General features: G+C 46.3%; 8 protein-coding genes and 2 non-coding genes across 10 annotated transcripts; 6 read left to right on the forward strand and 4 right to left on the reverse strand.

Moving 5' to 3' along the window:
- Window positions 1-637: 637 nt before the first annotated feature.
- B0H65DRAFT_423557 (uncharacterized protein) lies at window positions 638-2,301 on the forward strand (the record flags this gene model as incomplete). The annotated part of the gene is made up of 4 exons (XM_062824465.1): window positions 638-781; window positions 871-1,223; window positions 1,687-1,728; window positions 1,830-2,301. 4 exons carry the CDS (start codon window positions 638-640, stop codon window positions 2,299-2,301), a joined length of 1,011 nt encoding a protein of 336 aa, XP_062683236.1.
- A 529-nt stretch (window positions 2,302-2,830) lies between these two features.
- On the reverse strand, window positions 2,831-2,903 carry B0H65DRAFT_t191. The gene has a single exon. It is a non-coding gene; the product is annotated as a tRNA-Lys (tRNA).
- On the reverse strand, window positions 2,875-5,285 carry B0H65DRAFT_508125 (glycosyl hydrolase family 61-domain-containing protein; the record flags this gene model as incomplete). The annotated part of the gene is made up of 4 exons (XM_062828202.1): window positions 2,875-2,915; window positions 3,609-3,899; window positions 3,979-4,320; window positions 5,231-5,285. The coding sequence occupies 4 exons, from the start codon at window positions 5,283-5,285 to the stop codon at window positions 2,875-2,877; spliced, it is 729 nt and encodes a 242-aa protein (XP_062683237.1).
- On the reverse strand, window positions 4,950-5,041 carry B0H65DRAFT_t190. Its single transcript has one exon. It is a non-coding gene; the product is annotated as a tRNA-Thr (tRNA).
- A 1,557-nt stretch (window positions 5,286-6,842) lies between the features above and the next one.
- On the forward strand, window positions 6,843-7,934 carry B0H65DRAFT_422862 (uncharacterized protein; the record flags this gene model as incomplete). The annotated part of the gene is made up of 2 exons (XM_062824422.1): window positions 6,843-7,235; window positions 7,425-7,934. 2 exons carry the CDS (start codon window positions 6,843-6,845, stop codon window positions 7,932-7,934), a joined length of 903 nt encoding a protein of 300 aa, XP_062683238.1.
- A 284-nt stretch (window positions 7,935-8,218) lies between these two features.
- Window positions 8,219-10,534, forward strand: B0H65DRAFT_167318 (uncharacterized protein). The gene is made up of 3 exons (XM_062821320.1): window positions 8,219-9,022; window positions 9,106-9,465; window positions 9,525-10,534. The coding sequence occupies exons 1-3, from the start codon at window positions 8,503-8,505 to the stop codon at window positions 10,103-10,105; spliced, it is 1,461 nt and encodes a 486-aa protein (XP_062683239.1). The 5' UTR covers window positions 8,219-8,502; the 3' UTR covers window positions 10,106-10,534.
- Window positions 10,535-10,674: 140 nt separating this feature from the next.
- On the forward strand, window positions 10,675-12,463 carry B0H65DRAFT_167352 (purine nucleoside permease-domain-containing protein). Its single transcript, XM_062821321.1, has 2 exons — window positions 10,675-11,109; window positions 11,177-12,463. Exons 1-2 carry the CDS (start codon window positions 10,963-10,965, stop codon window positions 12,287-12,289), a joined length of 1,260 nt encoding a protein of 419 aa, XP_062683240.1. The 5' UTR covers window positions 10,675-10,962; the 3' UTR covers window positions 12,290-12,463.
- Window positions 12,464-18,032: 5,569 nt separating this feature from the next.
- Window positions 18,033-21,168, forward strand: B0H65DRAFT_462546 (kinase-like domain-containing protein). The gene is made up of 2 exons (XM_062826648.1): window positions 18,033-18,556; window positions 18,629-21,168. Exons 1-2 carry the CDS (start codon window positions 18,510-18,512, stop codon window positions 20,925-20,927), a joined length of 2,346 nt encoding a protein of 781 aa, XP_062683241.1. The 5' UTR covers window positions 18,033-18,509; the 3' UTR covers window positions 20,928-21,168.
- A 269-nt stretch (window positions 21,169-21,437) lies between these two features.
- On the reverse strand, window positions 21,438-22,796 carry B0H65DRAFT_571766 (pectate lyase; the record flags this gene model as incomplete). Its single annotated transcript, XM_062830491.1, has 2 exons — window positions 21,983-22,796; window positions 21,438-21,867 (listed from the first exon to the last, which is right to left on the reverse strand). Exons 1-2 carry the CDS (start codon window positions 22,309-22,311, stop codon window positions 21,438-21,440), a joined length of 759 nt encoding a protein of 252 aa, XP_062683242.1. The 5' UTR covers window positions 22,312-22,796.
- Window positions 22,189-22,797, forward strand: B0H65DRAFT_167382 (uncharacterized protein). Its single transcript, XM_062821322.1, has 2 exons — window positions 22,189-22,249; window positions 22,333-22,797. Exon 2 carries the CDS (start codon window positions 22,380-22,382, stop codon window positions 22,644-22,646), a length of 267 nt encoding a protein of 88 aa, XP_062683243.1. The 5' UTR covers window positions 22,189-22,249; window positions 22,333-22,379; the 3' UTR covers window positions 22,647-22,797.
- Window positions 22,798-23,781: the final 984 nt, after the last annotated feature.

Here is a 23,781-nt window from a genome sequence, read left to right on the forward strand (position 1 = left end):
TGTAGAAAGGAACTTTGCTTCTTTCGCTGAAAAGGGGGTTCCGACCTGGCCACTCAACGGCTGTCCATTGTCCTGCAAGGAACCATGTCATTACGACAGGTCATTGCTGCTAGAGTCAACGTCCCCATGTTGACGAGACCAGGGCACGCCACCTACATTTAGAGTTCAAGTCCCAAGGGCTTGGGTCAAGGTGGTATCACAAATTGCTTCCTGCAAGTGACCCAGTATGAAGTTTAAAGCAGAAAACGTTGACAGATGTCGGCAGATGTTCTAGAAGTTCCCAGCCCCTTGGCTCGGGCGCCGTTGCTTCGCGGTTCGTGATCTTACTCGGCTCAAATGTCAAGATCCCCTACATTTGGCGGGCGATTTTCATCTGTCTAGGGCTTGCTACAAGTTGCCTTGCTGCTATCGAAGTTGAAGACCCTGAACCTCTGGAGGTGGACCATTTACAGTTGAGTGTCGTTGTGCAGCATGCCATCTATCTCCATCTTCAATATCTATCTGTACCTCTGCTCTTCCCTTGAAGCCATCTGTCGGCGGTGATGTGCTTTTGGTGTACAACGATTTTTGTTTTCTCGAGTGCATCTTTCTACCTCGAACACTAGGCAGTATTGCTCTGTCTACCTACCCAGACAAAATGGACGACAAAGGGCCAATGATGATTGCGTTGTGCTGGATATTCACAATATTCGCCCTTCTCTTCGTCGGCGCTCGTCTCTACGTCCGAGCTGTCGTGCATGGCAAGCTCGGCTTCGATGACTACATCATTATCTTCTCGTGTGTAGGTACACTACATACCCACCCAAACCACCGATTATCCAGAGCTATGGAAATTCCTCCAGCTGACATGACTTAACCATGTCCCCACAGTTCTGCGCCGTTCTCTCCAACATTTTCGTAACGATATCCGTCTCCTGGGGCAACGGCCGACACTTTGCCGATCTCGACCTCGAGCAAAAGGAAAACACCATCAAATGGATGATAGCCGCCTACTTCCCCGGAATCAAAACGCTCGGCTTTCCCAAGCTGGCCGTTATCGCCCTCCTGGTCCGACTGCTCGCGCCCAGCCGGCTGCACACCATGGTCTTGTGGTCCATGGGCACCATCTGCTGCCTGTCGCACACGGTTATGGTCATGACTTTGCTCCTGCAGTGCACGCCGACTCATGCGCTCTGGACTCTTACCATGCCCCATAACTGTCTTGCTCTGGGGCTGCTGGAGGGGTTGGCTTATTGGGCTAGTAGTAAGTTTTAATCTCGTCGGTTCAAGGAGCAAGAACAGAACATGGGGTTAGCTAACCACGGCATTGCCACAACTACACAGCATGCTCCGCATTTCTCGACTTTTACTTGGCCATCTACCCGGCTGTTGTTCTATGGAAGCTGCAAATGCAGACCAAAAAGAAGCTAGCTCTGTGCTGTGCTCTCGGTATGGGCCTCGTGTAAGTACCTAGCTGGTGGTTTCGCGTTCTACCATCTGTTTGCCTTATGCCACACGTTCGTGTTGACTAACATGGCAACAACCAACCATGTAGATCGGGTGCAGTCGGTATCATCAAAGCAACCGGCGTATCGACTCTATCAAGTCATGACCCTAGCTGTAAGTTTCTCCCTCAACACAACGCCGGCCTCCCAACCGGCGCAACGACCGTCCCTTTCCAAGATGAAAACATACCTAACAATGAAGGCCACCCTCAGACGATCTCTGCGACCCGTTATACTGGACTTCGTAAGTACCTACCATACCTGCCATTCAAACTACCCGCCCGCATACCTCCCATTTTGCCTCCCGAAACCTACCTATCTCTAGCTAACCACACCACCGCACAGAATCGAAGGCAACCTAATAATAATAGCAGCCTGCATCCCCCTCCTCCAACCCCTCGTCGAAAAAGCCAAAGGCCGCAAAATCTGGCGATCCAAGGGCTACAAGACCGGCTCCAGCAATGACGACGACGGTGGTCACTACGCCGAAGCTTTGAGCAAAAGCAAGCGCAGCGCTGGACCGGACGCCCTCGAGATGGGAAGTACCTCTAGAAACAAAAAGAAGGTGGATCAGTACGGGTTTACGATGCATGCTAAGGAGGAGAGCGAGGAGGACGAGGAGAATTTGAAGAAGGAGGATAGTAACAACAGCAATACAGAGGAGGAGGAAATGGAGGGAGGGTCAGGGCGGGGACGTGAAAGTGTCGGGAGGATTGTGCAGACTCGGTCTGTTACTGTTACTGTTGCTTATGAAGATCAAGTGGGGGAGTCCGGAGGGGGGACGACGACGGCTGCTACTAGGGGGGCTGCTGTTTAGACGGAGGTATTTGAGCGAAAGAGGGAGGGAGAGTGGGCGTGAATGGATTGGTATTGTGGATGGATGGTTCGCTTCATAGGTCGGCTTTGTTGATGTTTTCTTTCTCGCTCCCTTTTCCTCTCCTTTTTTTTCTTGCTGGGTTCGGTGCAGTCGGCAGGATCTTCGAAGACATCGACCTGGTATGCCACAGTTATCGGATTCCGGTTTCCTTTTCTTCCTTTTTTTACCCTAGGCACCCAACCGCAAGGTTCACAATCAGATTATTTGTATTAGTACACGACTGTTGTTCGATCTCACGTTCCCTCCAGTTGGTGTTTGTCTCAAGTGACAAAAAGCCAGAAAGGTACGTGGAAAAAGTCGACCAATCAAACCGCCCTCACCAAGCAAAAAAGGCAAGTGGGTCTCCAAAGCGGAGCGAATGTGGGGCTCAAGATGAGCGAAAATAAACTTTTGACAAAAATTCTCCGACGCACGAAAAAAAAGAGAAAAAAAAAAGATGTTGTCCTGAAACCAGGAACATCGGGAATCGAGCCCGACGTGGGGGTCGAACCCACAACCTTGAGATTAAGAGTCTCACGCTCTACCGATTGAGCTAGCCGGGCAGCTTGACGAAGCTGCCAATTTGTTATAGGTTGGTCCCGTGCGAAGTGGTTATGTAGGGCCGAGGAGGTTTGAGGGATTTGTATTATTGATCGCACGAAGTCGCCGTCGTCGTGGGCTTGCTTGCGCGGCAAGATAAGTTTAGTCCTTCTGTCATAACTCCTTCCTCATATATTCTAGTTCAGTGTTACTTAATTCCTTCTTCCCTTTGCATCCTTTGTACCCTTTCCACCCTTTTTCGTTGCACCCACGCCTCCCTCCCTCCCCCTCCACTCCATCATCAACCCATCAAACACTCCCCTCCAATAGAAGACCATGATTGAAACCTCCAATCCGAGGCCATTTACTCCCTCCTTAGTCCTTGCCCGTCTTCAATAAAAGCCGGAGTCCTCCCTCCTTACCCTCCTTACCCTCTTTATCTTCTTGATCCTCCTTAGCCTCCTCACCCTCCTCACCCTCCTTACCCTCTTCACCATCTTCACCCTTTTTACCCTCCTCACCCTCCTTACCCTCTTCACCCTCCTCACCCTCCTCACCCTCCTTACCCTCCTCACCCTCCTTACTCTCCTCACCCTCCTCACCCTCGTTACCCTCCTTATCTTCCTTACCCTCCTTACCCTCCTTACCCTCCTTACCCTCCTTACCCTCCTTACCCTCCTTACCCTCCTTACCCTCCTTACCCTCCTCACCCTCCTCACCCTCCTCACCCTCCTCACAACTCTCAACCGCCGGTCCCGGCGGTGTATAACTCTTGGGCACAGGATAGTAGATATCGATCATGATTCCCGGGTCTGTCGCCTGATACGCGCCCGGAAAGGAGACCTGGTTCCGCGGGCTATAGCTTCCGCTGCCTTCGCTGACTGAGATCTGCGCACACGACACGTAGAACTGGGCGCCGCCGGCGGAGCTGGCCGCGTGCAGGCCGATGTGCTCTGCGCGGAGGAGGTAGTCGCCGTTCTGGAGGCATTCGGGGATCTTGACGCCGATGGACTTTTGACCTAGATGTAAGGTAGGCGTTAGATGACGACGTCAGGGAAATCGAAGGAGACCAGGAGAAGAAGGAAAACAGAAAAATACCTTGCGAAGGCCACGACATGCCACCCGAAATAGTCGGATAATCCTGGTAGATCTTGCTCCAGACGTTGCCCTTCCCATCCCACGTCGCGGCCGTCTGGCCATTGGGAACTTTGGCAATGTAGACGGCCATGGGTCCCGCGTGGGAGATAACCTCCTTGGCGTTGTAGTTGAGAGTCTGGCCGGCAGTCACGTTGAGGATACCGGGAGCCCCTTTGCCGGCGTCGCGCTCATAGCATCGGATGGCATCGGTGTTGATGTCGGGGACTGGCCCGTGATCTTGGAAGTTGGCGGTTGTTCGGACGTATTGCCAGTCGGCTGAGTCGCCGACGCTTGGGAAGGTGTCTGTTCGCTACTAGTCAGTCTGATTTTCTGGTATGCCACACGAACGGATGAAAAGGATCATAGTTAAAATGGAAGAGATGGAATGAGGCACAAGAAGTAAACATAGGACGAAAAAGGAGATAGGAACAAGAAAGTCAACTCGCAAACAAGCTCATGGAGAGGGAAAAAAAGGAAAAAAAAAAAAATCTTGAGCGTCATTGCCCACAGCTGAGCATTTATCGCGGGCATCGCCAAGCAGCTCGATTCCCTCCGAGTTGCGACTTCCTTTCCAGTTTGCCTGCCTTCAGGACTTCAGGTAAGTAGTGGCCAACCCCTCAATCCGCGCTGCACCGACGTCTCGCAGCAAGAGTCTGCGAGGACATTGTCTCGAACATTTGGCAAGTGCCATCCATGGGCACAGTGCCCAAGCTCATGGCACGCTCTTTCCTATCCCGTTTCTCTGGCATTCCCGTTCGAGCGCTCTCGGCTGTCGTTTGAAAAGGTTGAACCCGATATCAATCTGTTCATTTTCAAGTGAACCGATCCCAAAAATTTCAATCCCCAGCCCCCACGGATGAAGAAAAAATAACGGAGGGAATAATGGACGGACAAAAGGTGAAAAAACAAAAAAAAGAAAGGGTTTCAGGCAATGCCCACAGCCAGAATCGAACTGACGACCTCATCATTTTTGTTAATGTATTGATGGTACTAGTGATGCGCTCTACCACTGAGCCATGCGGGCTTCGATGTTTGGAAATTCCATGATGTGCGTTTATATCTCTCATCGCCCCACTCGACAATCCAGGGTGATCCATCACCACGGCTCCTCCCCCTTGAACTTCCTTTCTTGTTGCGGGCCATCCATCTGTCAAACCGTACTTGCAAATCTCGGAAGCGAAAAATAATAGGGGTAAAGAGTTGATGTACTCACAATGCCCCTCAGCAATAGCTGAGGCAAGCAACACGAGAGCAGTGCTCAGCTTCATTTCTTCCTGTTTGTTGCCTCTTTGAAGTTTAGGGATGGATTTCTTGTCGTTGGTCGGTGGTTTTGATGTAAATCCTGGTTTTGTCTGTGCCCAATTCCAACTCAAATGAGAATAACAAAATCATAATCCGGTCTCCTCGATTTGAAATGGGTGATGTTGCAGTTGAGAATCTGACGGGAACAATTCTAGCTGTCCAAAGCAACCGAGAAGGAAGACCTGTAGAGTTATATGCTCTCTACCTAAAAGGCACTCAGGTTGTGTGGGGGAAAAAATGCAACGGACATACGCCGAAAAAAATAAATGCAACGGACATCCGTAGTCCTTCGGCGTATGTGCATTGCATTTATTTCTCACATATCCTGCCTGCGTGGCACACAAGGCAAGTAATACCAAGGCAATGCAAGCAAGAGGTCTGGTAGGGCAAGTCAAGGTAAGTAAGGGGGGTTGCTTGCCTTGTTTACTTGCATATATGCATGCCCTCCTTTTCCCCCCCCCCTCAGATATACCCATCCGGTACGTTCAGCGTACGTTCTGTGGTATAGATACGGGTGAAAATACAGGCGTAAATCGTCGTACCGCTTCGAATTACGTCTACCCGACTGAAACTTCGTATCCTATACCAAACTATAATATTGAGGGGACATTTCAGTGACTCCTCAATTCAGGCAAGTAAGCAAGGCAAGTCAAGTAACAGGTTGAAACAAGTCAAGAAAGGCCTCATCCTAACAAGGCAAGGCCCCTTACTTGCCTTGACTTGCCTTGTGTGCCACGCTGTCTCTGCCCTGCTGTCCAAAAACTGAGCGACCGAATCCAGGGCTGCTGGGTGATGAACAATGCCCGGAACTAGGAAGACAGATCCCTACCTAACAAAGAAGCGTTCGAATGAGACTCGGAGAAGAATGAGATTGTCCTCTACTGACTCGGATATCTTCCCCGGACAGGAGACGCTCATTATTAGAAGCCGCAGTTTAGTCCCTCCCATCTGTACAAAACCGAGCGATCGATCTCTCCCGCGCTGGGTGATGAACAATGGCGGCCGGAACTCGGAACCCGAAACCCTGACAAAGACAGTATTCGAAAGAAATCCAGAAGAATGGGATTGTGCCCAACCGAGTGGCTCGGATGTCTTCCCTAGGAGGAGGCTCATACGAGAAGAGAACAAAGAATATCAGCAAAGGGGCACTCGAACGATTGGATCGGAAGTCTTCCGGAGTACCTAGAAACCAAAACAAGAGAACCTAAATTAAAAAAAAACAACAAGCGCTCGTGAGCTGGTGACATATAGTTGACAAGAAAAACCATCAGAGATTCAGAAAAGTTGTTCAGATGCCACACAGGCCATCATAAACTTCCCGGAATCATGTACTTATATGCTCATCTGTCCCTCGCTGCGATGTTATCAGTCTCGAAGCTCCCGTCATCACCGCCAACCACTTCGGACAACAGTAACACTTGACTTCCATTACCACATACTCAAAGCAGTGCACTACCTAACCATCTTACTCACCTCGCCAGAATACCTTACCTTACTTTCCCAAAATCACCTAAACACTCAAAATGTGCCGCATCAACATCATCCACTTCTCTCCCCACCACCACGACTTCCATTCCGAAGCACCACCCAACAGCTTACGGTTAACCACCATATGCAACAACTGCAATCTTTTCAACTCCAAATCCTCCTCCATCGCCTTTGCCAAACTCAATCTCCTCCCCCGACGACCAACCGAAGACGAGTTCATGACCCAACGCCAGCCACCACACCAGTTCGTCCTCTGCCCCACCCACGTCAACAGCTGCTGCTGCGTAGCTTACAAGCAGACGACGGCCTGCCTCCTGCAAAAGTTCCATTCTGCGGGGTGGCAGTGGCAGGATGTTGCTGCTGCTACTGCTGCTACTACTGCTGCTGCTGCTGCTGCTGCGGATGTTGATGGTGATGTTAATGGTGATGTTAATAGTGATGGTGATGGTGGTGGCTATGGTGTTGATGTAGCTGGGTGTCCGAATCTATTGGTTACGAGGGAGTATCACCCTTTGAGTCTGCTTCTTACAAATCTTGAGGACTTCCACCCTTTTTTAGCTGTTGACCAAGAAGACCAAGACGATCTGGGAGGCGACGACGACATCCAACACTTCCAGTTCCAGAGCTTCTCGCAGGCCAGGACCTCGGTTTTGGGTACAGCAGATGAGATTCACAAGCAGAAGGTGGTGATGGATAAGCACCTACTCGAAGCATCTGAGCTTTTGGAGCAGTTGTTTCTAGATCTTGCCGACGCTCGAGCGACGATTCATGCCCGCCAGCCGGCGCAAAGGCGCGCTTCATTCTTCCGGGAGTTTGAGATACCACTCCAACGGGCTGTTGAGTTGTGCCAGAAGATTAGAGAGGCGGATGAGAGGATTTGTGAGGACTTCAAGGTCTTTTTGCAAAGGCGTAAGGGTATGTCGAATCTTCTTATGGCTATTGATAAGAAGGAGACGATTAACAGCGGTTTTTATCCTATTAGCAAGGCGAGGCAAGATCTGACGGAGTTGTCGGCATCGAATATAAGGGAGGTATGTGAGGGATCTCTTAGGAGAGGGAGGGAGCTGTCGGCAGAGTTGGTGCGGTTGCTAGATGCTGTGAGCAACTTCGTGCAGCCAGTCCAGTAGGTATATTGTAGAGGGAAGTGATGATGGGTAGGTGATAGAATTCGGCTTAGAAAACAGTTAGACTGATATTAGGATTTATTAGAGAATAACAGAATGGAACAGAAACATTAGAACCTTCAAGTAATGGAGAAAGTGACTCGTGACCACATACTTGAAAGGGCAAAGCAAGCATTGCCATCAAAGCATATAAAGCGGAGTAAAAGGACCAGACTAATAAGAAGCTGGGGTTAGCAATTGGCTTGCGGAGTGTCTTCACGACCAAAGTATGGTACACTACCACCAAACGGTAAGGTAGGTAACAAGGAACATGGCGCGCGTCCAGTGCCAAGCGTGCGAGAAGGTGTTATCCCGCTCTAGTTGTACCAAGGATGATCGTCCTGGTATTCCATTGTGAGAGGCGGAAAAATTACTTCCCAGATGTGCCTGGTCGCATTGCATCGCATCGGCCGGTTAAAGCACCGAAATTCCTCAGTCGGGCGGGTGGTGTCCTATTCCGAAACTCGGAATCGGGATGACCTCTTCTAGTAAATAGAGGCGATCATCCGTCCAGTCTTGACCCTCAACGACCATGACCAAAGACCTCAAAACAGCAGTAACCACAGCCCTCTGCCTAACAGCGGCTCTTCCCGCCTCCGGCGCAGTCACCTTCAGCCTCCCCAGCAAAGTCGGAACAGGAGGCTACGCCTACGCCCCTCTCGACCCCGCGCCCATCGGGATCTCCTTCGAATTCTTCGCCTTCCCGTCTTACTTCATCAACGTCACCGCCACCCAACAATGCCTAGCAAACTGGAAGGCGCTGACGGGCGTCTGGCCGCCCATCCGCATCGGCGGAACGACGCAAGACCGAGCGCAATATGACGCCAAGACGTCAGCCTACGTCGTGTACTCGGTGGCAGACGCCAAGGACGCACCGTCCGTGTTGACGTTCGGGCCAAAGTTCATGACGCTGGCAGGGATGTACGGAGGGAGTGTGGTGGTTGGGCTGAATAGGGGCAAGAATAATATTGACAATACGATTGCCGCGGCCAAGGTTGCTGTTTCCGAGGTCAAGCATCTGCTGGCGATCGAACTTGGGAATGAACCTGAATGTGAGAAGCACCCACCCTCCTTGAGGTTGGAGGTTCGGAACGGCCGTGTTGTGCTGACAAAGGGGTTGTTGTGTGCAAAATAGACTGGGTCAAAGACGGACAACCGATCACATCCGGCGTCAACTGGACTCCGGCCACGGATGCCGCATCGCAGAATAACTGGAACATCCGAGTGGGTAGCGCGGTTGACAGAACCAACATCATTCAAGCTGGGAATTGGAATGACGCGCCGCCCAAATGGGGAGCTGCGCAGCTGATAGCGACGGAAAACGCAACGGTGAAGCCCCATGTTCGTCATTACGCCCACCACAACTACCCGGGCGGAAGCATTCAGAGTCTCATGACCCATTCGACCATTGCGAAAAACATCCACACATTCGACGCCGACATAGCCGCAGCTCGCGGGGTCGGGAAGGAGTACGTCTTTGGCGAAACGAACTCGGGTATGTAGCGGACACCCTTTGCCCCTAGAAAGAATTTCATTCACTGATACTCCTTCCAGTATCCGGCGGCGGAGCAGCCAGAGTGTCTCCGACGTTTGGGGCAGGGCTGTGGACCATGGACTACGCCCTCCGTGCCACTTATAACAACATGTCGAGGACGTACTTCCATCACGGAACCGTCGGCAACTGCCAGTACTGCTTCTGGGGCCGATACAGCATGGGGGCCCCGTACTACGGGGCGTACGCAGCGGTAGCATTGATGGCCGGCGCGAGCCACCTGACGGCTTTGGATAGCGGTTCAACAAACTACGCGGCCTATGCCACGTTCGATTCGAGGGGGCTTCCCCTACGAGTGCTCTTGTACAATTCAGACTATTTCGCCGGCAGCGGGACGAGGACTGCCCAGTCCTTTACCTTGACCGGCTTGACCTCGTCGATGGTCAGAGCGAAAAGGCTGACGGCAGCAAGCGCGACGTCCCGAGTGGATCAAGCAAGTCCTCCGTCGTTTGGAGGGCAACAGTTTGACAATGGATCTTGTGCCATAAGCGGGACCGAGACGTTTGAGACTACGCCCGCTTCTGGTGGTCAGGCTACCTTTTCGGTCAAGGCAACCGAAGCACTTTTGGTGTATTTGCAGTGATGCGGAGTTAGGTCGATAGCCGAACAATTGGGGATCAAAGGATAACAGATATCGGGATTGGATAAGCAAATGGAGATGGGTGACATCGGCGTTGTTTCATGGTGTAGGCGATGGGAGTGATGGATGATGTTGCTTCTTCAGCCATCGTGAGCGCGACATGGGGAACTGTAAGAGAACGGTGAGATACTTATTTGGTGTTTAGTATCCGGACTGATAACACACTGATGTTGATAAGTTCATCGGCAACTGGGAGGTCCCCTTGAAGAAAAGTAGGCATCATCCCAGTATCTTCGCCGATCAACTAGCGATTCCCACGCTATCGGGTCTCTTCCCGAAAAATCTTTTCATGGCTGGTCCGCATGGCTAGTTGCCGCGTTTACTCCGTGTCGTCCTCACCGCTTGGTCGTAGCTGGGTTGAGCTGAGTCAGTCAACACCCAGGTGGGAGCTTTGGTCTCGAGCTTGAGGCGACAGGCTGGAACCTATGCACAGATGACTACGTGGCTGCTGGGACAGAAGCGGTCATCATGCAGAACAGACTCAGCGTAACTCTGGGTACGCCTCGGGTGAATAAGAAGCAATCCCGAGGATTTAGACGCCTTTGTAAGAACGCCTTGCATTATCATTTTCGTAGACCATGCTTGATAAGCTCAGCCGCCGTCGCATTATGATGATCGTCGATATCCATAAAGCTTGGCCGAACCTGGCAGTGGCATGGGAAGATAAGGTGGAGTAGGGAACGCAGTCATCCATCCACATTTTGTTTTTCTTGTTGGGCATAAGAAGACGTAGCTGTCTTCTCTGAAACCATTCAGTTTTTTTTTTTCTTTTTGGCCATTATCCCTCATTATCCCTCATCATGCGGCATCTCTCGTGTTGGGCAACTGTTGCCCTGCAGTTGCTTTACCACGTAGGCCCGGCTACGGCTGCGGCCGTCCCTGGCCATAGGAATCATATCGGCGGGAATACGGGGAGAATAGCACCCAGGGTTTTTATCATAAGCATGGTGAGTGACAGGAAGAAGAGCAGTGGCGGAACAAACTGGGTGACGTGCTAATTTGAGCGCGCTCTAGTTTACTCCTGAATCGGAAGCCTGGAAGACGAGCATGGTGGAATCGGGAACTGGAAACTTGACCGACACCAAGATCGACGTGCCCGGGCTGTCCATGCTGTACCCTCAAGTGCTATGCACGGCGGATAAGTCTGTATGCCAAGTGACGGCCGGAGAGAGCGAGATCAACGCGGCGGCGAGTACCATGGCTCTGGTGCTCTCGGATAAGTTTGATCTCAGCCAGACATACTTTGTCGTTGGTGGGATCGCAGGTGTCAACCCCAAGTACTCAACACTTGGCGGTGTTGCGCTCTCACGCTATGTCATCCAGGTCGCTCTGCAGTATGAGCTGGATGCTCGGGAGAAGCCCGATAACTTCAGCACTGGATACTTTGGCTACGGCACAAAGGGACCGAACGAGTACCCTACCACCAGCTATGGCACTGAGGTGTTTGAAGTCAACGATGCGTTACGGAATGCAGCCTATGGGTTTGCGCAAAAGGCAAAGCTGGCTGATTCGGCGGCAGCGGCCGAGTACCGGGCCAAGTACAGGGAGGCCGGCCTCGAGTATGTTGCCGCTACCGAAGGGCCGAGTGTCGTCAAATGCGACACGGCCACCAGCGATGTGTACTACTCGGGCACTCTGCTAAGCGAAGCCTTTGAGACGGTCTCGAAGGTGTGGACGAACGGGACGGGCAAGTACTGCATGTCGGCGCAGGAAGACAACGCCGTCCTCGAGGTGCTCGTCCGCGGAGCCATCCAGGGCCTTGTGGACTTTGGCCGTGTGGTTGTGATGCGAACCGGATCCGACTTTGACAGGCCTCCGCCGAACATCACAGCTTATCAGCACCTGATGGCGGACCAGAACGGCTTCGCGACAGCATGTGCCAACCTGGGCAAGGCGGGTGTCGAGATTGTTCGAGGGATTCTGCAGGGCTGGGAGCGGACGTTCCAAAAGGGAATCAAGCCAACCAACTATATTGGCGATATATTTGGCAGCTTGGGAGGACAGCCTGACTTTGGACCGGGGAGCCAGACCAATGGCACCGGGTATGCGGCGGCACCAGTGCAGGCGAGGGCGCAGATGAGGACGAGGGGATTTCGTGGCGCTTCTGTCGTGCGACGGCGTATCTGACGATCTGGTTCTGTCAGATTCGAGGGTGGTATTCTGGCCAGATGTGGGCTAGATGCCAGAGTCCCAGCCACCTGATTTAACAGGTCTTGGCAAATATGAGTTACCCTTAGAACCCTCTATACTAGAGCGTTCGAGTTACTTACATGGATATACATAGAATTAATTAATTACCAGTAAATTTGATAATTAATAATCTGATATATAATTTATTAATATAACAATTAGCACGTTTGAATAATAAATAATAACCGGATTATAATGTTTCTCTTAAAGCTTACCAAAACGAAAGAAAACATTATTTACTTTAAAGACGGCGACGATTAGTTGCGATAGGAACTTATATTCTAATTGAAATATATCCCTAATACCCTCAAGTATTGGTTCTAAGGAAAGACCAAGAAGCCTTCCGTACCGAGATAGCCTCATCTTAATTATTACCCTATAACGAAGGAGGTTGAAATTTGTATTAATAATACTAAGGCGGAGTTTATACGTTTCGATAGCGGTATTAATTCCTAAACTGTTATTTATTAAGACGGGATTAACTATAAAGAACCTATTAAATATTGCGATCGAAACGAAATTGTAATCGATATCTTTATTATTAAGGACGACTTTATTAATAAATAACTTTATAAATTGGAAATTAACTTCTATTCTAATAATAAGAAGGATTAAAAGGAGTTTGTAGTTAGTAATAAGGCCCTATATACTTAAATAAGATTTTTAATTAGTTATAGATTATAGAATAGAGTTATAAAGGAAAAATGTAATACTAACGAGTAGTATTGAAACTTTAAGTAAATAATGAATTATAAAGTGGTCGACGACTAGATTAAAGTAAGAAAGATATACTATAAGGCTATCGCTATCCTTACGAAAGAACCTATGAATTAGATTAATTAGTTATAGATTTAATTTATTGCTATAAATAATAGTTAGAGTAAAGGAATGAGGGAGATTTTTGTTGCTAGCTTATAGTATTCTAATTTTATTAATACGGTTAAAATAGTACGCTTGGGTTAGTATAATAACGTTTAGAAATTCGATAAAGAGATGGCCGCCAATACCTTTAAGTATATAGAGGTTTATAAGGATTTTAATCGGTACGGTATTAATAACGTTCCTTGCGGGGTTACTATTAGAAGAAGAAGAGTTTATTGCGGTATTTTTAGCGCTAGTAAGATTAGTATTGAATACGATAGTTAGAAATATAATAGCGATAATTATAATATTAAAAATAAGGATATTTATTGTAATAGTAAGAATAAAAAGCTTAAGGGCGTAAGGAAAAGAAAGTTCCTATTGGATAAATCCGAGATTTAACCGCGTAAGAAGGGTAATAGTATAATATATAAAGTATATAAAAAAAGGTATTATTCTTTTAAAGATTATTAGTACGTTAATTTAAGCGCGAAGCTTTTATATTTTAAGTTATACCCTTCTATTAAACATATTATTAAAATTAACTTCGCGAGAAATTTAAAGTTTGCTAAGGAAGTAGTTAAATTTTTTAAAAAGGAGAAGAAAATGGAAAAGGAAAAATTAGTGTAATTATTGAGTCGGGCCTATAAAATAATTTTTTAAGTTAGTTGGGTATTTAAAGCTAAAGACGAAATTTATTTTCTTAAGAATTTAATGATATTTGGTTTAAGTAATTCGTTTTACGTATTTAATAAAATTATTCGTTTCTTTTATTTTTATTATATTAATCCGGATAATTCTTTGTAGGTTAGTAATATTTAAATAGAAATTAAAGGGCTTAGGAAGGTTAATGTTGTTATTAAGGGTAAGAATAGTCCTTTAAAACTATGGTTAAAGGAGGTTGTTTTTTGTTTTGATTTTATTATTAATTTCGTTTCTCATTTCTAATTACGAAGGTAAGGTTTCTATTACGATTATCGACTACTAAATAATTATTTAAGGAAGGTTAATAGTTTATTCTTTTATTATTTAAATATTATTTATAATTAAACGGTTATTGAGATTATTTTCCTTTTATTTATTAGAGCTTCGTTCGTAGCACGCCGTTATTAGATTAATTTCTATACGCGACGACCTTCGAAATAATTAGCGGAAATATAGTATTAATAGTTCGGTCATTTAAGTCCTTAAGTATTTGATTATTTATAAAATGTTAACGGAATACAATTATACGGTATATTTTTAATTAAATGCGATGTGTATAGTATGGTAAAGATAAAACGATAAATTAATTGCGTTTCGAGAGACTGAAGCTACGGTTTAAGGGAAAGATTCGCCGTTAATTTTCTTGATTTCAAATTAGGATTTAAAGGATTACGTTACTTTCTTCTAATTACCTATCAATAGTCAAAATTAATTTAGGACTATTACTTATCGAACCGAGAAATTATTACGATAGCTAATACTTTGGTTAGCTATATCTAAATGTTTAAATATTGATATAATATTAATATTAAGACCGCCGAATATAATAACGAATTTATAAGCAATAAGATTAAAGATAAATTCGCCTGGTATAATATAATTCTTAAATTTTCTACTTTCAATACTTAAGTATAGAATAGAGAGGTAGAATATTTAAGGAGTATAATTAAAAAGAAATATTATATAATATTATTAAGTTTAAAAATATTAGAAGATCTATAGTTAGAAATTATTTACGCGGCTGTTTACTTTATTAATTATTCCCCTTATTATTTATGTAATTAGAAATCCCCCTTCGAATGATTCTATATTTATATTGCGAATTAATATAATTAATAAGAATTATATAAATTAGATATAAGTTACCTTCGAGTCTATAGGTATAAAGTATTTACTATAATAAGCGTTGTTTAAAGGAAGGAGTAAAGGTTTTAAAAGTATAACCTAAAGGTGTAGATCAGTTATTTTATTGGTTACTTAGCGACTTCAATTTATTGTATATAGAATTTTTATATAAATTGGATTGTTTAAACTAGGGATATAATATTTGATGAAGATATTATTTACTATTTAAACGTTAAGAAGTTTAAAGACGACTTAAAGATTGTTATTAAGGAATTCGTCGATTTATTCAATAAATTAAACGAGTTTACTAATTAATTTTCGAAGGTATTTAAATTATTTTATATTAAAGGTTATAGGCTATTAAATGATGTTAATAATAGTAATATTAAATTTTTTCCATTAAGTTTCTTAATAAAAATTAGGAGGATTATTAAAGGAATTAAGAAGTCTCCTAAAATGAGACTAATTAATTATAAGAGGTATTAATATAACAATTTATTAATAATAAAATATTTATCGAATATATTATAGGTTTATATTTATCGCTTCTATTTACCCCGCTAACCGTATTTTATACCGGCTATTCTATCAACCGAACTATCAATTAGTACGTTCGTTATTAAGAATTATAGGAAACTGTTTTTAATGTTAATAGATTAGCCTAATTAATAATTAAAATAAATAAAAAGATAATTATTAAGGCGGAAATTGAACGGTTAATTACAAAATATAATTGTTTTCATAGGGTATACTGATATAATCTCCTCCTAATACCTAAAAAGTACTATAATCTAAATAACTACGTATTTAATTAATAATTTAAAGAAATAGAGGAAATTTACTTTAAAAGCTATAAAGATATAAAAATATGGATTAAAATAAATAAGGATATCCCTTATTTTAAATATAAGTAAATTTCCGATTATATATAGGTTTATATTTATAAATTTAATAAAAATAGGATATTTAATAAAGTAAAAACGAAATTCGTTATAAGAGGTAATTAGTAAAAAAAGATAGGAGTTAATATATACGTATTTACCTTCGTAAGTCGATTATTTTATACTATTATTATTTTTACTATTCGCTTTAATTTTAAATTTATTTAATATAATATAATTAATACTTTTATAAATATTTACTTCGATAAGGATGTTAATATACATATATTACTAGGGTATTGAATACCCGGGAAAGTTTTTAAATTTATTATAGCATTATATAGTCTCCGACAAAATCTCTTACTATAGTAACGAGAATTAAGCAGAGTATTTAAATCGATAAAATTTGAAACAATCTTTAAAAACCCGTATATTATAAAGAAAGATAGTATTCTTATACTATATTACGTCGATAATATCGTCTTTATATTCGATAAAAGTAAAATAAACGAAATTAAAAAATATATAATAGAAGTATAATTATAATATTACTTAATAAGACGAAATAAATTCTAATAGTTTTTAGGTATTAAAATTATACGTAATAGAAACTAAGTAAAGATCTAATTATTTCAAGAGGTATATATTGATAAAATTACTAAGCTATTTAAATTTAATTATTAATTAATTTTAGTATTTATAGGCTATAAAGAATTAATACCCTTCGAAGAGTTATTAGCTACGTAAAAATACGAATGTACTAAATTAATATAGGTTCTTTGCTATACGTAGTAATTAATATTCGATTAGATATTGCGTTTTCGTTAAGTAGATTAGTTAGATATAATTATAATCCTAACCTTATTTACTTAGCGGCGAGCGAGAAGGTTATACGGTATTTAAAAATAATAAAAATGTAGGCACTCTATTTTGGCGGGAGTAATAAATTCGAAATTGCTTTTAATACTTCGTTTATTAATAATAAAAATAACTGTAAAATTCCTAAAGATTTACAATTAAATTATATAGTAGTTTAATTTATTAGGGAATAATTAAATAGATTATAGTTGCTACGTTAACAATAAAAATGGAATTATATATAATCGAAAAGGTAATTAAAGAGACCCTCTTTATAAACTAATTAATATTGGCATTAGGGGTAAAACTATTAGAAGATCCTATTCCTACTCTATATTATAATAAGTAATAAATTATTAGGGTATTTACAAAGGAAACGCCCACTTTTAATATAAAGATAAGGTATGTAAATATTTATAGATATTAGTTAAGAGGAGAAATTCTCGAAAAAAAGACTCTCAATATCGAATATTTAGAGATAAAATTAATATTAGTAAATGGATTAATAAAGGTATTAGGTATTTTAGAGTATAGGAAATTTAGAAAATTATTGGGTATAGTTGAAGTACCGCCGCGAGGAGATGGAGGAAGAGATAATCCAGTATTGGGAGAGGTAGATTTCGATGATTTGGATAAAATATTAGGATTAGAGATATAAAACGACGAAAGTAATATGTAAATAATTTCACTTTTGACTTTAAAGAGGAAAGAGAGGCTTATAAGTGAGAAGGTGTGTTAGATTCTAGGGTGGTATTCTGGCTAAATGTGGGTTAGATGCCAGAGTCCTAGCTACTTGATTTAATAGGTCTTGGCAAATATGGGTTACCCTTAGAACCCCCTATACCAGAGCGCTCGAGTTAGTTACATAGATATACACAGAATTAATCAATTACCAGTAAATCTGACAGGTTCATTGTCGAGGTCGTGGTCCCACTGGACAAGACGGCATCAGGATACCCGGCCGAGCCAGATCATGACTTTATCCGCATCGGGACCAGGTCATCTCTTCATTTCTTGAAAAGGTAGACGTAGATATTGCACCTGCAGGCCAAGAGACGGGCCATTTGCCGGCAGCGTAGTAGTGTACATATGATACTAACTTGAAGGAGTACATGTGTAGAGGAAGTTGGATATAGCCGAGTTGGCGGTAGGAGGAAAGTTGAAGTTCAGTCTGTGTCACGATGGTGTTGGTGTTGACTTTCGGGAGACAATGGAATTGGATGTGACAAAGACAAGTCATCGAGAGCAAAAACAATTGTTAAGGAAATTGTTAAGCTATTGCCAGTTCTCAAACGGTATGTCACACAGGTGAGCCCCAGCTGCTCTTCTTTGCCGGACGCACTGACCACTTCTACCCGTTCGAGGATGATGACCAGGGCATTCAACGCCACTTCCCGTTCCGTCACCGGGTCTTGTTTGGTGCAACGCAGCTGCCAAAAGTCGAATTGCCTGCTAAAAGCCCAGTTGCTCACGGGAATTTCCACTTGACATCTCCATCTCCCATCAAGGTTCCCACTTTCCATCCCCGCGATTCAGTTCCAACCAAAGACGGCAGCTTTCCACAGCTCCGAGACTGCAACAATAACAGCACGACAAACAGCGACAAAGAGTACCAAAGAACAAGAAAAGACGCTCAACCGGCTGCGTCCCCGATACGGCCATCAAAAACAGAATGGGCGTCTCCTTCTCGAGCTCCAAGTCCTGAGGACAACACCACCACCACCACCATGTCACTCATCCCATACCACCCCCGCGAAGGGCGAGAGATTGTGCTGTACGTCATGTCATCCCACTCCTCTTTTACTCGAGTACTCCAATTGGAAAGCTGACATGTTCGCTCCAACAGCCGCCATCGCAATGCCATCGTCGTCCGCGATCCCCTCACGCAGCGCCTCGAGATCCGTGGCCTCCAGCTTCACGAATGTCCCACCTGTCATCAGCCCCTGCGAACTTCTTCCGAGAGTCATGTCGATGATGACTCGGACCGACGCGAGTCCTACGTCGACCCCGACTACTTTCGTATGTTGCGCGACGGCCACAACGGTCAGGGTCCCTCCAACCCACGCCCGCCCTCGAGCCCCATCCGCCGCTTGGTCCGTCCTGTCCCCGCTATAGACGATCGGGGAAACCAAGTTGGCGTCCACAATGCCGAATTCGTCAGCAGCGAGCCTGTACCCCCCGAGACCACTCGCATCAAGAAAGAGGCTTTTGCCCCAAACTATTTCGAAACCTTTTTCCACGAGGAGCGCACCCTCGGCCGCGGTGGCAAGGGCGTCGTTATGCTGGTGCGCCATGAGATTGACGGTTGCAACCTGGGTCATTTTGCTTGCAAGCGCGTGCCCGTTGGCGATGACCACGCCTGGCTGGGCAAGGTGCTTGTCGAAGTCGAGTTGCTCGCCAAACTGTCACATCCAAACTTGGTCTCGTACCGCTTCTCGTGGGTCGAGGATGTCAAGATCAACAAGTTCGGCCCCAAAGTCGCATGTGCCTTCATTCTCCAGCAGTACTGCAACGGCGGTGATCTGCAGCAGTATGTCATTGGCGACCTGCTCAAGGAGCCAACCATAGAGGAGATCAAGGCCCAGAGACGCCGCCGATCCAAGGGCTTCATCGAACGGCCTAGCGTGACACAGCGCCAGTTGCCCTTTAAGGACATCTTCTCGCTGTTCAAGGACATCACTTCCGGTCTAGCTTACCTCCACGCCGCCAACTACATTCACAGGGATCTCAAACCCAGCAACTGCCTTTTGCATCGCGAGGGTGGTCGTACCAGCTGTCTCATCAGTGATTTCGGCGAGGTTCAGCCCGAAAACGCCGTGCGTATGTCAACAGGGTCGACTGGTACCATCTCTTACTGTGCTCCCGAAGTCTTGATCAAGGACGCCAATGGCAAGTACGGTAACTTTACGGCAAAGTCGGATATCTTTTCTCTCGGAATGATTCTCTACTTTATGTGTTTCGGGAGGTTGCCGTATGCCAATGCTAATTCGCTCCACGAAGAGCTGGAGGACATTGATCTCTTACGTACTGAGATCACGGACTGGAAGGGTTTCGAGGATGAACGACGCGAGCGCCCTGACCTCCCAGCAAAGCTATACCAGCTGCTCAAGCGGCTTCTTTCCATCAACCCAGCCGAGCGTCCGAGTGCAAATGAAGTTTTGAGTGCTATGAAGAATGAGTCAAGCTTAGACGGGGTGGGAGGGAACTCTACCGGTCCCATTCCATCGATTGGCCTAGCCGGGCGGAGGATACAGGATCTTGATTCTCCCATGCCTCCCAGCACGCCTGTGCCAGGTCAGTCACCCGCCCCGTCCTCCCCAGATGCACCTTCACTGACCACTCCTCCGCAAACAGACCACAGACATGCCAAAGTGTCTTCATCTTCAGACGAGGATCTGCCTTTGTCAGTTGATGGTTACACACCAGTATTCGATACCCACCAAAACGGTGCATCCGATCATCGTCCCCACGACACGCGTACGCAGTCGCAATCATTGACGCTGTCAAGGAACGGCAGCGTCGTCTCCCCGCACCCATCTCCACCAGCCATCACAACCCCTTTGCTCATGCCACCGCCTAGCACCCGGCTTGAGCAGATGAAGCACCGCGCAGTGCTGACACGATATCACGCTGGGAGGTGGCTGGACGCAAATGGTCTTTCCTCCGGAGTGCTGCTTAGGCTTGCCTTTTTGGGCATCAAAATCTTCTCGCTGTCATGGATCTGCTGGCCCTATACTTCCAATATTGGTATTCTGACATCGGTTTTTGCCCTGGCGATTCTGGACCTGCTGAACCCGGTTGGGAGCCCGGAACCAAGAAGAGGAAGCAATGCCATGCTTGGGGTCTCTCCCGGGAGTAGGCGAGGAAGCAGCAACGAGCAATTGAACAACCACAACAGCCAGTTGGATGACCATGATGGGCACATGGTTAGGGTCACTCCTGACACAGCTCCTGCCTACGACAACGAACAGTACTGGAGGACGGGAACGATGGTAGGTTGGAAAACAAGTGTTTCCCTGTTGTTGTTACATTTCGCAATTCTATGGGTCACAAATCACATGGGCTTGCTCTGTGCCGTACAGGCCGGGCATGGTAGATGGTCCCACTGGCCACCTCCGGATCTGCCACACGATGAGATTGTTTGATGGCCACAACCACTTTTGGGGTTATCGGCTTGCTACTCTAGAGCATTTCGTTTCACAGCAGGGCAAGCAAGAATCCGGCGTCAGGGGAAAAGGTCACATGGCATGGGTTGGGGTCATATTGCAACAGGAAAAAGACAGTTTGCTTGAGTTCGGGCGCCCAAGCACAAAAGGAAGTTCGAACTCATCAGTCGAGGGAACAGATACCAGTTATGTCGAATCATGGTGTATAAGTCTGGGCGGGTGTTCCTGCATGCATCTTTGCTGCTTTTCAAAATGGTATGTACTCAAAACGAAAGAATTTATATACAACGTGCTGTCCGTCCCCATAACAAAACGATTTGACATGTGCACAGCGTTTTCTAGACCTGCTGGTCTTCAAAAAGAAGAGAACAAATGAAAAACCACACCATCCTGCCACCAACATCCGTCCATATGTACAACTTCCCTTCCCCGTTGATGGCACTACACCACGCGAGACTTTCCGACTCCAGCCGTCCTCCCTCTCAGCAATCAGCAACCAGAAGTCTTAACCGCCGAAGCAACACAAGCAGTACCACTAGGTCCCGACCCAATCTTGGTCGGCTCCTTGCTATTATCACTCGTGCCCTGGTAAATCCAGCAGACACTCGAATCCTTGATGCACGAGTCCTTGATGGTGGTTTTATCGCCATAGTTGGCATTCACGCCGGCCACCACCTTGGCGCCCTCGACCCGGACGTTGGTAAAAGTCGACGAACGCGTGTGCTGCGTCTTGCAGTTGCCGCACGACCGGTACAGCTTGCCGATGTCGGTGGCGTAGAAGTTCTTGACGGCCACGGTCCCGCCTCCGTTGTGCTGGAACACCTTGTCGTCGGCGTGGCGCGCGCCGCCGCCGTTGACGTAGGAGGTTCCCGACGATTGCTTGAAGGTGGCGGCGTCTTCGCAGACGTCGGTCCACCAACTGTTTTTGGGGTAGTATGCTTGTCAGCACCTGTTTGTTCGCTGGCTGATGTATGTATAGAGAGTGGGCATGGCATGGGTGGAAGGAAGGAAAGAAAGATCAAAACTGAACTCACACATTATTCAAAGTGCACTTCCCCATACAATGCACGCCCTCCCCGTTATTCGGGCCAATCACCACGTTGCTCAGCGTCGCTCCGTCTTCCAGGATGAACACCGCGTCCTTGTCTCCGCCTTCGGACTGTTGGTTGCAGGTCGACGGCCATCGGTCCCATTGGTGCATGCCGCCGTCGAAGCTGCCGCCGGCCGCTACGGTCTTGACGGCTGCTAGGGCGGTCGTGCCGGAGGGAGTGGGGAAGGTGGTTTGCAGGTTTGTGTTGGTTGTGGCTGCGGAGGCGAGCGAGGCCACGGCGAGGAGGGAGAGGGATTTCATGTTGAGGGACATGGTGATGGTTGGTGTTGGTTGGTGGTGTTGGTGGTTCGTTGGTGGTTCGTTGGTTGGTAAGTTCTTTGATGCAAGTTGGTGAACTCTTCAAGATGCTGATGAGCTTGAGTGGTTCAATATCGTTGTTGGAAGCTTCTATGTCCTTCCTTTATATACCGGTCTGGTCTGGTCTGGTCTGGGTCCGATTATCAACAACTAACTACGTATTCCCATCCCCATCCCATGTCGAAGATCCTTTCGTATTGTCAAGTGTCGGTATGTTTGACGTCGTAACGGTCGTGGCGGCATTCTCCGTGTCCGCCCTCCGATGTCGTTCACCACTACTAGGAACCTGATATGTAGGAGACAGGCCCCCTTTGATCCACCACGTTCTTCCGTCCGTTCTTCGGTGGTTTCATGTCTTCCACCAATCCCAGAAAGGCAGGCCATGATCGGGTGTTGGGGAAAGAAAGGGGTGTGGTTCTCTTCGAAACTCGACCCTGTCTGTTTCGTTTCTCTGCCAGGCCTTGTCCAGTCCCATGTGGGTATCCATCCGCCCAGCCCCGGTAGGCATCAGAAACTGTAAAGTGTAGGCTAGAAGACTATCTCCATTGAGCTTTTACTCCGTTAGACACACACACGTCGTCTAGAGATTCCATGTCAGCCATGGGAACCTCGGCGGACCTCGATGGACAAAGGAGGTCAGTCCACGCACGATCCATGATCCTCGCTCTGCATGAAGACATCACGGAATCAAATCACGGTGCGAGACCATCCTCAAGCCAAAGTAGGTCTAGCTTGCGCATGGCCATGCACCAGCACCCCGGATTTCCCTGCCTTTTTCTGCGATTTTAGTTGGTCTCGCCTAGACTGCCCGTTCGGGCACCATCCGCGTATTGTTCCCGCGGGAAAGCCAGGACTAAGGAAAGATTCCATCCATCTGCCTTGAGCTTTCTCTTTTGATCTTGATCTGTCTGTACCTTGATCAAAGGCTTTGAGCCTCCAGAATGTACGTACGGATCAACTACTACACATAAGTTGATCAAGGCTTTGCAAACCGCTTCAAGCACCAAATAGCTCCAGGAGAGCCGGCCGGCCTTTACATGTAGACCTAGCTTATAAGGATGGCATTCGGGGTTTTCTACGGCTCATGCTGATGATCTCATCTGATGCTGTCAAATGTCATTCATGGGTATCGGCAGTTACCTACCATGCCTTTCATTTCGCAGTTTGGACGTTTGTGTTTCCTGGTTCAAGCATTACGTTCGCAGCACTGCATCAAAAGGGGGTACGTAGCAACGAACAATTGCAACGTCTTGGCACTCATCAATCCCGCATGGGGTTTGGTTGGTGGGATTTTTCTTCTTCTTCCAGGAATCCAAACAAATGCTCCCCGTGAAACTTTGGAACAACCGAACCCCTTGTCTTCAAGCTTACAGTAGCATGGGCACGATCGAGGAAAAGCGGAAAGGGTAACCAAGATCTCGCTCG

The sequence above is a fragment of the Neurospora tetraspora genome (genome assembly GCF_033439725.1).
Source record: "Neurospora tetraspora strain CBS 560.94 chromosome Unknown B0H65scaffold_3, whole genome shotgun sequence".
Lineage (NCBI taxonomy): Eukaryota > Fungi > Ascomycota > Sordariomycetes > Sordariales > Sordariaceae > Neurospora > Neurospora tetraspora.

Coding starts and splice junctions, on each gene's coding strand:
- B0H65DRAFT_167352 (XM_062821321.1), top strand. CDS start 10,963: ATGCGGCATCTCTCGTGTTGGGCAACTGTTGCCCTGCAGTTGCTTTAC. Junction 11,110..11,176: donor GGGTTTTTATCATAAGCATG/GTGAGTGACAGG, acceptor AGCGCGCTCTAG/TTTACTCCTGAATCGGAAGC.
- B0H65DRAFT_462546 (XM_062826648.1), top strand. CDS start 18,510: ATGTCACTCATCCCATACCACCCCCGCGAAGGGCGAGAGATTGTGCT. Junction 18,557..18,628: donor GAAGGGCGAGAGATTGTGCT/GTACGTCATGTC, acceptor TCGCTCCAACAG/CCGCCATCGCAATGCCATCG.
- B0H65DRAFT_167382 (XM_062821322.1), top strand. CDS start 22,380: ATGCAAGTTGGTGAACTCTTCAAGATGCTGATGAGCTTGAGTGGTTCA.
- B0H65DRAFT_167318 (XM_062821320.1), top strand. CDS start 8,503: ATGACCAAAGACCTCAAAACAGCAGTAACCACAGCCCTCTGCCTAACA. Junction 9,023..9,105: donor ACTTGGGAATGAACCTGAAT/GTGAGAAGCACC, acceptor TGTGCAAAATAG/ACTGGGTCAAAGACGGACAA. Junction 9,466..9,524: donor CTTTGGCGAAACGAACTCGG/GTATGTAGCGGA, acceptor TACTCCTTCCAG/TATCCGGCGGCGGAGCAGCC.